The sequence below is a fragment of the Mytilus trossulus genome, chromosome 1 (genome assembly GCF_036588685.1).
Source record: "Mytilus trossulus isolate FHL-02 chromosome 1, PNRI_Mtr1.1.1.hap1, whole genome shotgun sequence".
Lineage (NCBI taxonomy): Eukaryota > Metazoa > Mollusca > Bivalvia > Mytilida > Mytilidae > Mytilus > Mytilus trossulus.
Window position 1 is genome coordinate 45,673,432 of NC_086373.1, and position 17,904 is coordinate 45,691,335.

The 17,904-nt window shown below is 32.1% G+C and overlaps 1 protein-coding gene across 5 annotated transcripts in view; it reads left to right on the top strand.

Annotated features, from left to right (window-relative positions):
• LOC134725567 (inositol 1,4,5-trisphosphate receptor type 1-like) overlaps window positions 1–17,904 on the top strand; it is a 248,363-nt gene that overhangs the window by 22,134 nt on the left and 208,325 nt on the right. For all 5 annotated transcript variants that reach the window (XM_063589500.1, XM_063589516.1, XM_063589525.1 and 2 more), the window contains exons 3-4: window positions 3,033–3,103; window positions 17,325–17,446. In XM_063589500.1, coding sequence (XP_063445570.1) covers window positions 3,033–3,103; window positions 17,325–17,446 — 193 coding nt within the window. The remainder of the gene's footprint in view (window positions 1–3,032; window positions 3,104–17,324; window positions 17,447–17,904) is intronic.

Here is a 17,904-nt window from a genome sequence, read left to right on the forward strand (position 1 = left end):
GAGTTTTTTACATGTCGCGCTGTATCTCAAAAACGATTTATGATTATTGCTCAAAACTTTACACACTTCTTTGTTATATTAATCTTAAGATCTGTATACTTTTTGGTGATGATTCAAAATTTCATTTTTGAGTAATTGAGTATTTTATAAAAAAGGGGGAGGGGTTTTTTACATGTCGTGCCGTATCTCAAAAACGATTTAGGATTATTGCTTAAAACTTTACACACTTCTTTGTTATATTAATCTAGGAGATCTGTATACTTTTTGGTGATGACTCAAAATTTTATTTTTAAGTTATTGAGTATTTTGTAAAAAAAGGGGAGTTTTTTTTTACATGTCCCTACGTATCTCAAAAACAATTTATGATTATTGCTTGAAACTGTACACACTTCTTTGTTATATTAATCTAAAGATCTGTATACTCTTTGGTTTGATTCAAAATTTAATTTTAGTTATATTTAGTTTTTTGTAAAAAAATAAAAACCAGGGTAGGGGTGTTTCACATGTCCCGCCCTGTCTCAAAAACAATAAATGGTTATTGCTTAAAACTTTCTCAGAAACTATTTATGATTATTGCATAAAACTTCCACACAAGATGTCGGGCGTTTCATGCGCTCGTGGCGCAGCTGTTTATTGTACATAAATTAGGTCGTTAATTTTCTCATTTTACATTGTTGTTTCGGGACCTTTTATAGCTGACTATGCGGTATGGGGTTTGCTCATTGTTGACAGCTGTACAGTGACCTATAGTTGTTAATTCATGTGTCATTTTGGTCTCTTGCCGAGAGTTGTCTCTTTGGCAATCATAACACATCTTCGTTTGTATATTTATTGTACAAATTTTGTTTTTGTCTCTGGTATAGTCACCTTTAAAGGGTTCTTTGATAGAATCTTAATTGTCAAAATGACTGGTTTTGTGCTTATTTTCATTTCAATACCATAGATGAATATAATAGGACAGACAAGGAAAAACCAATGCAATGCATATGCAATGCATTTAATAAATTTGGCCAAGCGATTCTACAAAAAGCTCCAAGTGATTGTACAGGAAGGCTCCGCATAATTGTACAGTAAACTTGCAAGCAATTGTACAGTCAATAAAAATATCCCATATGGAGAAAATGAATATATTTGGATTTCTACTAGAACAATTGCTTTGAAACTTTCAGACAGGTAGGACTATATATCAGAAAAGGTACATGTGAAATTCTGGTAGCAACCATTGAGTTTTTGATGTTTATTTGACATTTTTTATCCCTGTTGTGTGACAATTTTGATCGTTGTACACAGAGCTCCACCTTTCTAAGGAAAATGTTTGGATGCATATATCTTTCTAATTATTTTATTGGTTCATATTTACATAAAGAATGTTTTAGCTACCAAAACTTGAAGCAGAAACATTATGTAGTAACATAAGAGTTTACAAAGTTTTCATCAGGCAGCTTGTTATTTTGCAAATGACGGAGCACCGCTTGACAGTCTCTTGAATGACAAAATTATAAGAAAACTGTACAGTTCCGTTCCCACACAGTGCTTAAGGTAGAGGTAGATAAGAAATAAAAGTAATACTAGTATACAAAAAAATAATATATAAAAGTTTTTAAAAATTTGTGTTTTATTTTTATTATTATACGGTTTTTAGTAGAGTTTTCTGTGTATGTTTTGGTACTGGGAAGTTAAAGGATATAATGTGTCAATTCTTGAGACAATATATCACTACCCACACAAGAGAAAAACTAAAAGTAAAGGGAGAGCACTTTTATAGCTGTTCTTCATCTCAGCTAAATGTTGTTTATGCTACATTTCTTAAATTCATGCTGATGCATTTAAGAACATAGCTGTGCTGTGTGTGGATAGTATCAACATTATAAAAGATGATAAGAGTTATTGCCTGTGAATGACAGTGATAATAGCTCTGGTAATATATGATTTATATTTAATGGTTTTAGTAAATTACAGACCTATAACCATGATAACCTGCCTTCCAAACATGTACATCCAAAAAGTTACCTTAAAGCAAATTAAAGTACCTGTTATAGTATTTGTAGAAATAAAATCAAGATCATCCTGTAATATACTAATGAGATTAAAATATGTATTTGCTATTAAATGATCCAAGACCTGTAGTGGACACAATACTAAGTGTTGTTTGTATACATTACACTTCTGATAAAAAGTAGGAAAACAGCAGAAGTTTTATTAAAGATGACAAGTATGAGAAGAATCTGGAATGTCTGTAATTATAATGAATCTTTCTTCCTAGGTATTGATCTCTGATAATTAACTTACCATTCTTTATTACTATAATAACCTTTCCATCATTTGTTAGCAGGTTATACTATGACAGTTTTGTAAGGCTTGAAATCTGTTGCAAAAAGGCATTAAAAATTATCATCACTGTTCTGTAGTTTAATGTACATACATATTAGACTTTTTCTGACATTTATTAAGTGTCTGATGTTCCTCAAAGGACCAAAGAGTGACATTTCTAATATAGCAAGTTATGGACAGATTATAGAAATATGTTGCTTATAACTGAACTTGCTGATATATTTAAAGAGGAACTACAGGTATAAAGTAGAATTACACCAGAATAACAGTATAAAGTAGAATTACACCAGAATAACAGTATAAAGTAGAACTACACCAAAATAACAGTATAAAGTAGAATTATACCAGAATAACAGTACAAAGTAGAATTACACCAGAATAACAGTATAAAGTAGAATTACACCAGAATATACATTTCCTGACAACATTTTCTGAATTCCTAATTAATGTTTTGGAATCTTGTGTTTTATTATTATAACTTATATATGTACTTCTTTATTAAATTGTTTTCTGAAGTAATAGAAGCTGGCTGGGAAACCCAAGTACTTCATAAAATATGACAAACTTGTCTGTTTTCTAATTTAATTTTGAATTGTTGGACTTGTATGTCCCCAACCACACCTTTAAAAAAAGGCATCAGAAGGGAGATGAAAGCACAAGCAATGAGCTATAAATTTGATCTTTATATTTTTATGCTTCAGCTTGGTGGATGACAGATGTGTTGTACAGCCAGAGGCTGGAGATCTGAATAATCCTCCAAAGAAATTTAGAGGTAAATTAAGCAAAGATATGAATTGAGAGCTATGCATGTGGTTAGAGATTTTTGAGTTCTTCAATCTCTGATGTCTCTTTGTTGCACTATTTTGATAACTAAAACTAAATAAAATAAAAAGAAGTGTGAGGTATACACCATTGAGACAGCATCCAAGCAACACAATTAAACAAAAAGTAGTTGGGCAAGCTACAGCTTTCAATAATAAACAGGACATTTCAAGTTAATAATACAATCAAAATCCTGCCACTAACAGTTCATCTGTTTTATGTCATTAAATATATGATATGCCTTTGGGTAATAACTTTCTAACAATTTCAAGTTAGACAAAAATTAAGCAGCTACAATTATATTTTCATTTGCCAATAATTATATAAGTGATCACTAACAGGTATATGTGATTCTCTTTTCACCATGTAAATTGAATTTGCTATTCTGTGAAAGTATGATGAAAATTTAGTAATTGTATCAGTATGTAGTTAAGACAGATGTAGCAGTGTAAGATAAAGAACAGATACATTGGTCAGTACATAACTGTAACTTTGTTTCTGTTACAGTTCCAGAATTTATTGATAATGATTACCTGATGATACTTCTCTTGTACTATCATTTTAGTGGTATTACATATTATTATATTATATTTATTCATTGTTTTATGGTTTACCATCAGTATTTGTAAACATCTTTTTATTAGCAGGAGTAGGGGAAATTTTACATGTTTTACCCTTCTATGCATTTAACTGTTATTTTTGAAACCAGATTATAAATCAAATACTATACAGACAAGATTTCAATATTGCACATAATGAGAGAAAAATCACAACTGATTTTAAAGATCATCATAGCTAAAAGACAAAAAATATAGTCTTCTGTTCACAATAAGTTTTTCACTTCTTCAAATTTGGGATGAGGGGTGTTTAAGCTGACCTGGCATACTGACCCAATCTCTACTTACAGATTATAGTTGGTCATTTTTCATATCACTTTATTTACTCCATTGTGAACGGAAATTATCAGTCAGTGAGATCAGAAGAAAATTTTGAAAAATAGCAATAATTATCAATATTGAAAGTAAGCTAAAACTGATCCATGATCAAGGCTGTAAGTGTGAGCTAACTAGCTAAAGAATCTAAAATTATCTCTTTTTAATTATGTCAGCAGAAAATCAGTTCTGACATCCATTTTAACTTCAATCAACACATTTTATGTATTCAGTTTGAATAAGTTGCACAAAGTGATTTAACAAAGTCTTTAGATATTCATGTTTTGAAATACAAATTTATGCAAAATTAGAATTATTGATTAAAAGGATGTCTCTGGATCTTTATCTTGCTTTGATAAATTGAAAAAGCCAGACAAAAGCTTTCTGTTTCTAGTATCAGTAAAGGTGTCAACAATGATTTGATCAGTAAGTGTCAGACTACTGTACATGTAGGTTCATTTATTTTCATGGGTTCCAATTTTCGTCGATTGAGGATAACCTGCATTTTTGAGAATATTTGATTTCGTGGTTTTGCCAATCTCTGCATACAAAGCCTTCAGAAAATTTGTAATGTTGACCATTTGAATTCATGGTTCACCTACTCCCAAGAAACCCACGAAAATTGGTATACTACGAATATTAATAAATCCACAGTATGTCATTTTATGGAGACCCACTAGTGATAGTTGGTATGCAGTTTGATTAGCATTGGCACATCTCATTTCCATAGAGGATATTTGACACCCACCCACTTAAGTTGTGGTCTATTGACTTTGAAAGTTTTGTTTAGTTTACATTAGTTTATTATAAGGTCAGTTTAGAATCTCTATTGGTGCTGGTAGTTAAATGATATTTGGTATGCAGATGATGTATTATGTATTAGCATTGGTCATGGTCCGTCATCAAGATAAATTTATATATCGTATTGTACCTGTTATACACATGTGCTTACCTGAATATCCATGCTTCTTTGTTAATTGTTTACAAACAGGTGACAATCGTTAAACTTCAGCTTTAAATATGACCATTAATTAGCTGCCATAATTTCACAACAATACTGACCGATTGAAATATGCTTTGACGATTATATGAAATGTATGCCAAAAAAAAAATGATAAAAATCGTGCACAGAAGACTTATATAAGTTTATGATATATGTATGCATTGGTTCAAAAATAAGATAAACATTATTTTTTAACGGTCACTCATTTCATATGACTTTAAGCATGTTAAGTCCATGATAGTTGGAATGCAGTTTGAATAGGATCCCAGTTACAATATACCAGTCCAGTATGAAAAAAGTTCCATAATAAATTTATCCTCTTAAATTTATGGGATATTCAAATCAAATCAAATCAAATATTTTATTGTCATATAAACTTTACAGTGTGTGACCAACATATATTAACACAATAAACACAATAAACATATATATGTCGTGTACATTTTATTATTTTGTACAGGTTATTACTTGTACAAAATTTTCATACAAGTAATTACTCGTATGATGCCATCATACAGGTTATTACTTGTATGAATATAATTGTACAAGTAATAACCTGTACAAATTTTGTGGACAAAAAGATAATAACTTGTACAACTCACCATGCTCACTATCTTTCGTATTTTTTGAAATTTAGATTGTGTTTATTTTTCTGTTCTTATTTTCTAGTGTTTATCAGTATTATTTATGAAATGTTAAAAGTTTACAGATGAACCAAGGACGCAATTTTATCCCCCAAAAGAAGGGTATAATCATCATCTAGAGGGTTTGTTCACAACCTGTTTATGTCAGCGTTAGCTCTTTCGACAGACCCCTGACTTTGAGGGTGGTGTGGTCTACCTTTCACTGATTTAAGCTCTGACCAAAAGAGTTTAAGGAGGCTCGCGTGTATAAAATTTTCAGAAAAAAATCAAACATTTATTTTTCATTACAAATCTTATTAATTACCTTAAGTAGTTGTTACTTTATCATATGGTACAAAAATCGTTCCAAAAATTCAATACATGTTGGCCCAGGTGACTTTTAAAATGTAGATATCATTGAAAAAGATCCAAATTATCTCCCTTTGGTGCAAAAATGCCATTTTTTAGCATGAAAATTGAAATATCTTTTTTAACTCATCGGTGACCTATATTTTTTATTGTTGTTTTCTAATAAGCTGTACATAAACTAAATAATTGTAAAATTTAAGCGATTTCTGTAATTTAGATCTTTTTTTATTTCGATATTAGCGCTATTTCTCCTATTAGTTCAACAGAAAAAATGGACATTAACAAAAATGTATGCTTCTTTCGAAGGCATATTGTGAGCGTAAATGACCGGTGACCTTATTTTTTTATTTCATTTTTCTTTTAGGTATAAGATAAAGTTCATTTCGAGAAAAATATAGCAAAATCCTATATTAAATACAAAAAAAAAATTAGACCCGCGAGCCCCCTTAAGTTCTGTAATTACATTAGCCGTAAATTCAATTCCATCATCACTTTGCAGTATATGTGGAGCTCTCAAAAGCAGAAAAATGTCAGTGAGTTGAAAGCTGCTCTTTTTGTCTTTAAAGGGCGCAGTACACTGAATTTGGTTAAGTGGTCCTGGTAGTGCATGATCCATAATGTATTCTCCATCTGGACATGACTGATAGTCAACAAGGTCTTTTTTTTCTGAACAAACTTTTTTTTTAACCTGCGGCCAAAAACAATCTATTTTTTTTCGCGACAAGTCGAAAACATTTTTTTTCTTTCAATTTTAGCATTACATGTAGTGGCAGCTGATGGGGTAACAAACATTATTTTTCAGAATTCAAAACAAATTATTTTTTTCTCCAAAAACTGGAAACAAACTTTTTTTTCTGAATTATAGGTCATAATTGGTTTTACTAAAGAATCAAAAAGATTATTTGCTACTTTTATAGGTAGATTATTCAATGATTTAGTATAGGATTTTATTGCAAAAAATACTTTTTTTGCCTTTTTTGTCAGCTCTAAAGTACTTTGTGATAAATTTCCATTACATTTTATCAACATTCCCAAAAATGAATATTCTGTTACACTCTCTATGGCTTTATACACATAGTAAATATGTGATGTTTCACTATTATGTTTTGACTGACTAAAAATCATGGATTTAGTTTTGTTTGTATTCAAAGAGAGTTGCCATTTGTTACAATATAATTTAACATTATTTAAACTGTTTTGAAGACCCTCTTTTGATTCTGACAGGATTAAAAGATCATCTGCAAAAAGGAGGCATCCCACCTTACTATTTATAAGCTTAAGGGGACTTGAATCATTTCCCTCAAATTTTTTTACAATATTATTGTGGGGCTTAGTGTGTCTCCTTGTTTAACTCCTCTAGCAATATTAAAATATTCTGATACATAATCTTTATATTTTAAAGATGATTTAGAATTTAAGTATTGTTGTTTTATAACTCTATAAAAAGACCTGCCAACTCACATTTTACATAATTTATAAAGTAAAGTTGTTCTCCATACTGAATCAAAAGCCTTTTTCAGATCTATTGACGCAGGCATAAATCTTTTTTTTCTCTTTTATATGTAAATATTTATTAATCAAGGACTTTAATTAAAAGATGCTATCAGCTGTTCTGTGATTTTCTCTGAAACCAAACTGACAATCACTTAATTGTTTGTCAACAATCTTGATTAGCCTATTATTCAATATGGCATTAAACATTTTTGGTAGATTACTTATAAGAGAAATTCCTCTATAATTATTAGGGTTTTACTTGTCACCTTTTTTATGTAAAAGAGGGACGAAAGATACTAAAGGGACAGTCAAACTCATAAATCTAAAACAAACTGACAACGCCATGGCTTAAAATTAAAAAGACAAACAGAAAAACAATAGTACACATGACACAACATAGAAAACTAAAGAATAAACAACACGAACCCCACAAAAAACTAGGGGTGATCTCAGGTGCTCCGGAAGGGTAAGCAGATCCTGCTCCACATGTGGCACCCGTTGTGTTGCTTATGTGATTACAAATCCGGTAAATAGTCTAATTGGGTAGGTCAAATTCATGAAAGGGAAGGGGATTGTAGTTACGACGTAAGGAACATATCCGATATCATTTGTGAAATGGTTATTCCATAACGGTCAACCAACTCGTGATGGCGTCCGTAAAATTTACGAAGGGATGATTTCAACTTCACCATTTGGAACTCTTGATTTAATAGCTTCCTTGTGAGCAGTAACCCTCTATCAAGAAAATCATGATAGGAAATGCAAGCACGGGAATATCGTATCAATTGAGAGATATATACCCCGTATGCAGGTGCTGCTGGAATGTTGCTACTTAGAAATGGAAAGTTCACAATTGGAAAGCTGAAATCATCTCTTTTGTCGTAAAGTTTTGTCTTCAACCGACCCTCATTGTCAAATTCTAAGATGTAAGTCAAGATATGAAGCTGACTTAACTGTATCTGTAGTATCCTTTATCTCCAATTCGATGGGATATGTAAAAGGGATCATGAAAGATAATTTCCCAAGAATCTGGATAATTACTTGTCTTTAAAATCAAATTAAAAACTTTTACAATAGAATTAATTATCACAGGTTGTGAGTGTTTGAGTATTTCATTCACAATTCTATCTGGACCTGCTGATTTGTTTACTTTAAGGTTTGAAATGACCAATTTTACCTCAGCAAATGTAATTAGTGCATCAGTTTCCCAACTTCAATTCAATATTATCCTCTAGAATGTTTAGTTCACGTTCCAGTTTATTCACAAAGGATTTATATCATATGAGGCTCAGGTGTACCCTGATCCTGAAAATGTTTTATGATTTTATTTTCATTCATTAAAATTTCAGGAATATCTTCTTCAATATTTGGTTTCTTCTTTATTGCCTTTAGAACATTCCAGTATTCTTTTGGATTATTTTTAAAAATCTCTGAAAGTGATTTATAAAGTTTTTGGTGATATTCAAATTTTTTCTGTTTAATCATTTTTTTTTAGTTTATTTACATAATTCAAAATATTTAGGTTTTAAACTTTTGTCATTTAAGTTATTCTTGATTTTATTTCCTAAATAGTTTATTTGTCTTTTTGTTTCATATACTTCATTATCTGACCAAACTTGTTCAATTTTTATATGACCGCAAAAATTGAAAAAAATTTCGTCATATATTGCTATCACGTTTGCGTTGGGTCTGTTGTGTCCGAATACTTTTAGTTTTTGCACTCTAACTTTAGTAAAAGGGAAATTTTAAAAGGTTAATAACCACAAAAGGAAGGTTGGGATTGGTTTTGGAAGTTTTGGTCCCAACATTTTAGGAATAAGGGGCCAAAAAGGGCCCAAATAAGCATTTTCTTGGTTTTCGCACAATAACTTAAGTTTAAGTATATAGAAATCTATGAAATTTTGACATAAGGTTTGTTACCACAAAAGAAAGGTTGGGATTGATTTTGGAAGTTTTGGTTCCAACTGTTTAGGAATTAGGGGCCAAAAAAGGGCCCAAATAAGCATTATTCTTGGTTTTCGCACAATAACTTAAGTATAAGTAAATAGAAATCAATGAAATTTAAGCACAAGGTTTATGACCACAAAAGAAAGGTTGGGATTGATTTTGGGAGTTAAGGTCCGAACAGTTTAGGAATTAGGGTCCAAAAAGGGGTCAAATAAGCATTTTTCTTGGTTTTCGCACCATAACTTTAGTATAAGTTAATAGAAATCTATGAAATTTAAACACAAGGTTTATGACCATAAAAGGAAGGTTGGAATTGATTTTGGGAGTTTTGGTCCCAACAGTTTAGGAATAAGGGGCCCAAAGGGTCCAAAGTTAAACTTTGTTTGATTTCATCAAAAATTTAATAATTGGGGTTCTTTGATATGCCGAATCTAACTGTGTATGTAGATTCTTAATTTTTGGTCCTGTTTTCAAATTGGTCTGCATTAAAGTCCAAAGGGTCCAAAATTAAATTAAAGTTTGATTTTAACAAAAATTGAATTCTTGGGCTTCTTTGATATGCTGAATCTAAACATGTACTTAGATTTTTGATTATGGGCCCAGTTTTCAAGTTGGTACAAATCAGGATCCAAAATTATCATATTAAGTATTGTGCAATAGCAAGAAATTTTCAATTGCATAGTATTCAGCAATAGCAAGAAATCTTCAATTGCACAGTATTGTGCAATAGCAAGAAATTTTCAATTGCGCAATATTGCTCAATAGCAAGAAATCTTCAATTGCACAGTATTGGGCAATGGCAAGTATTTTCAATTGCACAGTATTGTGCAATAGCAAGAAATTTTCAATATTCTTTGAAAATTTGAGTTATCTTTCTTTGTCAAGAATAGTAGTTGAATCAACTTAAATCATTGTTTTATACAATGTACAATGTGTATATTCACTTTTACTACCAACTGATAAATTAAAACAATCTTTACCATTCAGTGATAACAAGCACTTTTTAACATTTTAATATTTTATGATGTATTTAAATGAGTATTTATTGTTAGGGCCATTAGAAATTTGAATTGAGATCAGTTTTGGGATAAGGGAAAGGGGGATGTGAATTTTTTTTTATTAATATTCAACAGCATAGTGAATTGCTCAAAGACAAGACAAAAAATTGAAGTTCATTAGACCACATTCATTCTGTGTCAGAAACCTATGCTGTGTCAACTATTTAATCACAATCCAAATTTAGAGCTGAATCCAGCTTGAATGTTGTGTCCATACTTGCCCCAACCGTTCAGGATTCAACCTCTGCGGTCGTATAAAGCTGTGCCCTGCGGAGCATCTGTTTTTTTTTCTCTTTTGTTGGTTTATGTATGACTAAAAATTACATGTATTTTCTGCAATAGTTTGTAAAATTTTGGTAAGTTTTTCAGTGGCACCATCAACGCCTAGTTTATTGCTATCAAAATGTTGCATCTCTAAATCTAAAATTTCCTTTTTAACATTTTCTGTTGATAGAACATCAATTAATTTTGACAATGACAATTCTGTCCATTTGTATGATTTTATCAAATGCCATCTCTTTTCATCTAAACATTTCTTCATACATGTATCTGATATAATAGAACAATTCATGTATAAGTTTATTTGAATATGATCTGATAAATATGTAAAGTCATTTGTTTTAAAGTATTTTACCTCAGACAGGAGACTCTCACTTGCAATAGCATAATCAACTACTGAACCCAGGGAATCTCCCCAAAAACGACCATTGAGTATACGTAGCCTTGAGGACGAACATAATTCAAGTAATTTATTCCCCAATGTATTCACAGTGCTATCTTGGTTTCTTCTTCTGCTTTCAATATCAGTTATATAGCTCTCTGGAAGAAGGTCAATTCCATCAAAATTATTTATTTCATCTGAGTCATTTTCTATGTAATCTGCTTTCATTGCAGTTCTAGAATTAAAATCCCCTATTAAAATAATTTGTCCTTCAATAAAAAATGAACTAATTTCATTTTCAAGATTTTCCAAGTCACAATCATAATGTGCTGATGAAAAAGGGGGAATATAAACAGCACAAAGATATAAATCTTGTTTAAGTCCAAAGAAATACTTATCAAGCTTTAACCATAATCTATTCTGGGATGACGTAGCATCTTTAAGATAAGAAATCCCCTTGTAAAATTGTTTTTTAATCGTGACTATAATGCCTCCACTATATGTCTTTTGGCTTTTTTTGTTTTCTTGCGTATTTAGAGATAATGTTATAGCCTTCAATTTTAAAATCTTCTGATCCCCCTTTCCAGGTTTCTAACAGTATATTTATATCTTTATTTAAAAAATTCAGAAACATTGGGTCTTCATCTTATCCCCAAGGCCATGTACATTCCATGAAGAAATTGACAATTTTTTATGAATTCTGTTCATTTTTAGCTCACCTGGCCCGAAGGGCCAAGTGAGCTTTTCCCATCACTTTGTCGTCGTCCGTCGTCGTCCGTCGTTGTCCGTCGTCGTTAACTTTTACAAAAATCTTCTCCTCTGAAACTACTGGGCCAAATCAAACCAAACTTGGCCACAATCATCATTGGGGTATCTAGTTTAAAAAATGTGTGGCGTGACCCGGTCAACCAACCAAGATGGCCGCCACGGCTAAAAATAGAACATAGGGGTAAAATGCAGTTTTTGGCTTATAACTCAAAAAACCAAAGCATTTAGAGCAAATCTGACATGGAGTAAAAATGTTTATCAGGTCAAGATCTATCTGCCCTGAAATTTTCAGATGAATCGGTCAATCGGTTGTTGGGTTGCTGCCCCTGAATTGGTAATTTTGAAGAAATTTTGCTGTTTTTAGCTCACCTGGCCCGAAGGGCCAAGTGAGCTTTTCCCATCACTTTGCGTCCGTCGTCCGTCGTCCGTCGTCCGTCGTCGTTAACTTTTACAAAAATCTTCTCCTCTGAAACTACTGGGCCAAATCAAACCAAACTTGGCCACAATCATCATTGAGGTATCTAGTTCAAAAAATGTGTGGCGTGACCCGGTCAACCAACCAAGATGGCCGCCAGGGCTAAAAATAGAACATAGGGGTAAAATGCAGTTTTTGGCTTATAACTCAAAAACCAAAGCATTTAGAGCAAATCTGACATGGGGTAAATATGTTTATCAGGTCAAGATCTATCTGCCCTGAAATTTTCAGATGAATCGGTCAATCGGTTGTTGGGTTGCTGCCCCTGAATTGGTAATTTTAAGGAAATTTTGCTGTTTTTGGTTTTTATCTTGAATATTATTATAGATAGAGATAAACTGTAAACAGCAATAATGTTCAGCAAAGTAAGATCTACAAATAATTCAACATGACCAAAATGGTCAGTTGACCCGTTTAGGAGTTATTGCCCTTTATAGTAAATTTTTAACCATTTTTCGTAAATTAAAGTAATCTTTTACAAAAATCTTCTCCTCTGAAACTACTGGGCCAAGCTAATCCAAACTTGGCCACAATCATCTTTGGGGTATCTAGTTTTAAAAATGTGTGGCGTGACCTGGTCAACCAACCAAGATGGCCGCCACGGCTAAAAATAGAACATAGGGGTAAAATGCAGTTTTTGGCTTATAACTCAAAAACCAAAACCTTTTGAGGAAATTTGACATGAGATAAAAATGTTTATCAGGTCAAGATCTATCTGCCCTGAAATTTTCAGATGAATCAGTCAATTGGTTGTTGGGTTGCTGCTCCTGAATTGGTAATTTTAAGGAAATTTTGCTGTTTTTGGTTTTTATCTTGAATATTATTATAGATAGAGATAAACTGTAAACAGCAATAATGTTCAACAAAGTATTATCTACAAATAAGTCAACATGACCGAAATGGTCAGTTGACCCGTTTAGGAGTTATTGCCCTTTATAGTCAATTTTTAACCATTTTTTCGTAAATCTTAGTTATCTTTACAAAAATCTTCTCCTCTGAAACTACTGGGCCAAATTAATCCAAACTTGGCAACAATTATCTTTGGGGTATCTAGTTTTAAAAATGTGTGGCGTGACCAGGTCAACCAACCAAGATGGCCACAAAGGCTAAAAATAGAACATAGGGGTAAAATGCAGTTTTTGGCTTATAACTCAAAACCAAAGCATTTAGAGCAATCTGACTTGGGGTGAATTTGTTTATCAGATCAATATCTATCTGCCCTGTAATTGGAAGATGAATCTGACAACCTGTTGTTGGGTTGCTGCCCGTGAATCGGTAATTTTAAGGAAATTTTGCTGTTTTTGGTTATCATCTTGAATATTATTATAGATAAAGATAAACTGTAAACAGCAATAATGTTCAGCAAAGTAGGATCTATAAATAAGTCAACATGACCAAAATGGTCAATTGACCCCCTAAGGAGTTATTGTCCTTTATAGTCAATTTTTAACAATTTTCATAAAATTTGTAAATTTTTAATTAACATTTCCACTGATACTACTGGGCCAATTTCATTATAGATAGAGATAATTGTAAGCAGCAAGACTGTTTAGTAAAGTAAGATTTAAAAACACATCACCATCAACAAAACACAATTTTGTCATGAATTCATCTGCTTCCTTTGTTTAATATTCACATATACCAAGGTGAGCGACACAGGCTCTTTAGAGCCTCTAGTTGGTTATTATCTTGAATATTATTATAGTTAGAGATAAACTGTAAACAGCAATAATGTTCAGCAAAGTAAGATCTACAAATAAGTCAACATGACCAAAATGGTCAGTTGACCCGTTTAGGAGTTATTGCCCTTTATAGTCAATTTTTAACCATTTTTCGTTAATTAAAGTAATCTTTTACAAAAATCTTCTCCTCTGAAACTACTTGGCCAAATTAATCCAAACTTGGCCACAATCATCTTTGGGGTATCTAGTTTAAAAAATGTGTGGCGTGACCTGGTCAACCAACCAAGATGGCCGCCACGGCTAAAAATAGAACAAAGGGGTAAAATGCAGTTTTTGGCTTATAACTCAAAAACCAAAGCATTTTGAGGAAATCTGACATGGGGTAAAAATGTTTATTAGGTCAAGATCTATCTGCCCCGAAATTTTCAGATGAATCGGTCAATCGGTTGTTGGGTTGCTGCCCCTGAATTGGTACTTTTGAGGAAATTTTGCTGTTTTTGGTTATTATCTTGAATATTATTATAGATAGAGATAAACTGTAAACAGCAATAATGTTCAGCAAAGTAAGATCTACAAATAAGTCAACATGACCAAAATGGTCAGTTGACCCGTTTAGGAGTTATTGCCCTTTATAGTCAATTTTTAACCATTTTTCGTAAATTAAAGTAATCTTTTACAAAAATCTTCTCCTCTGAAACTACTGGGCCAAATTAATCCAAACTTGGCCACAATCATCTTTGGGGTATCTAGTTTAAAAAATGTGTGGCGTGACCTGGTCAACCAACCAAGATGGCCGCCACCGCTAAAAATAGAACATAGGGGTAAAATGCAGTTTTTGGCTTATAACTCAAAAACCAAAGCATTTTGAGAAAATCTGACATGGGATAAAAATGTTTATCAGGTCAAGAACTATCTGCCCTGAAATTTTCAGATGAATCGGTCAATCGGTTGTTGGGTTGCTGCCCCTGAATTGGTAATTTTGAGGAAATTTTGCTGTTTTTGGTTATTATCTTGAATATTATTATAGATAGAGATAAATTGTAAACAGCAATAATGTTCAGCAAAGTAAGATCTACAAATAAGTCAACATGACCTAAATGGTCAATTGACCCCTTAAGGAGTTATTGCCCTTTATAGTCAATTTTTAACAATTTTCATTAATTTGGTAAATTTATGTAAATTTTTACCAAATATAGTTCTCTGTTACTAATGGGCAAAGTTCATGATAGATATAATTGTAAGAAGCAAAATCGTTCAGTAAAGTAGGAACTTCAAACACATCACCATCACCAAAATACAATTTTGTCATGAATCCATTTGTGTCCTTTGTTTAATATGCACATAGACCAAGGTGAGCGACACAGGCTCTTTAAATGACCCCAGTACTAATCAAAACAGTATTGCTCTCTTAAATGCATATGTCAATCAGGACCCTTCAAGAATTCTCTTAAAAAAACATTAAGGGGGCTTCTTGAATGAGAAAGTAATTGAAATTTTGCAGTCTAAAATAGAGAATAAAAAAACTGCTCCTCAATTTTGATAAAATTGCATTGAAGTAATTTAGGAAATAATTTGTCCCCTGTTCCAGTTGTATAAGCATTTGCAATCTAATTTCCATGGAGGTTATATATGGTCCCGTCTTCATCATGGTTCATTGACCTTGAAACTTTTGCATATTTTTATGCCCCACCTACGATAGTAGAGGGGCATTATGTTTTCTGGTCTGTGCGTCCGTTCATCTGTTCTTCCATCCGTTCGTCCGTTCGTCCGACGTACCGTCTGTTCGTCCGTCTGTCCCGCTTCAGGTTAAAGTTTTTGGTCAAGGTAGTTTTTGATGAAGTTGAAGTCCAATCAACTTGAAAATTAGTATACTTGTTCCCGTTGATAACATCATTCTAATTTTAATGCCAAATTAGAGAATTTATTCCAATTTCACAGTCCACTAAACATAGAAAATGATAGTGCGAGTGGGGCATCCGTGTACTGTGGACACATTCTTGTTAATTTTTATGCCCCACCTACGATAGTAGAGGGGCATTATGTTTGCTGGTCTGTGTGTCCGTTCGTCTGTTCGTTCGTCCGTCCGTTCGTCTGTCCGTCTGTTCGTCCGTCTGTCCCGCTTCAGGTTAAAGTTTTTGGTCAAGGTAGTTTTTGATGAAGTTGCAGTCCAATCAACTTGAAAGTTAGTATACTTGTTCCCTTTGATAACATCATTCTAATTTTAATGCCAAATTAGAGAATTTATTCCAATTTCACAGTCCACTAAACATAGAAAATGATAGTGCGAGTGGGGCATCCGTGTACTGTGGACACATTCTTGTTAATTTAGAATTTAAGTTACTTTGAAGGGATCCACTTATGATAAATCAAAAGTAGTGGTATATGGGATTCTGTTTTAAAAGCATTGGCATTTTTCTTTCCAGGGAGTTTTTTTTAACCCTGTAGTTTCAATCATGGTTCATTGAACTTGACTTTGACTCTGTGTACAGCTTGTTTTAGTACTTGAAATGTTTGGTAGGATGCTTATATTAAACTGCATACAAAAATCAATAGAAATAACTAAAAGTTCAAAAAATAAATATAATAATAATCAGAGCTGCTTTTGAAATATTTGTTTTCAAAATATATTTAGAGGGTTTAAACTATATGTCATACTGTGGAATCACAACTGAAATGTTCAGACTTGATCCCCAATTTATTCACAAGGAATAAATAATTAATGAAATTTACTACTTTTGCAATTTCAGATGCCACATAAAAGTTCTAAGTATTCAGTCTCACATGAATATATTTAAAAAAGAAAAATCCTAAAAACTGTAGATTCAATTATTTTTTTCGGTACCAATTTTCTTGGATTGAAGAAAACTTACACTTTCATGGATATTTAATTTCATATTTTTGACGAAGTCTGCATACAAGGCAATGGAAAATTTACAATTCATTGAACATTTAAATTCGTGGTTAACCTGTACCTACTAAATCCAAGAAAATTGGTATCTAACCAATATTAATGAATCCACTGTAGTTTATACTTATTTGTCTTTATTAGATTGACTTATATTTATTTACAAATATTATTTTCCTAGATCATTTTAAATTCCATTTAAACCAATATGAATAAAAAATTACATGTATATATTTTTTGTTAAATGATTTCAGACTGCTTGTTTAAAATATGTCCTATGAACAGATATTCAGCCCAGAAACAGTTCTGGGTGGCTCACAGATCAGGATCAGCAACAGCAACTTGTCCAGACACTGTTTTGTTGAAGAAATTGCATGTATGTATTATCTATTTCTGCAATATATATAACTTATTCAAAACTAATTATTTTACCTGATGTTAAGGAGAGTTGTCAAAGGTATAATGTTTTTACCTGTTCTTGAATTCAGTCAGTCATCACTTTGTTTTATTCCAGCAAAGATTTTTTATTTTGGTCTCATTCATTTTTGTCGAGCCTTCGACTTTAGTTGAATAGGTCCTTAGTAACATTCCGTCGGCATCGTCGTCGGTGGAGTCCACAAATATTCACTCTGTGGTTAAAGTTTTTGAAATTTTTATAGCTTTCTTAAACTATGCTGGATTTCTACCAAACTTGGACAGAAGCTTGTTTATGATCATTAGATAGTATCCAGAAGTGAATTTAAAAAAAAAAGAAAATCCATTTTTTCCGTATTTTACTTATAAATGGACTTAGTTTTTCTGCCAGGAAACAATACAACTTATATAGATAGAAGC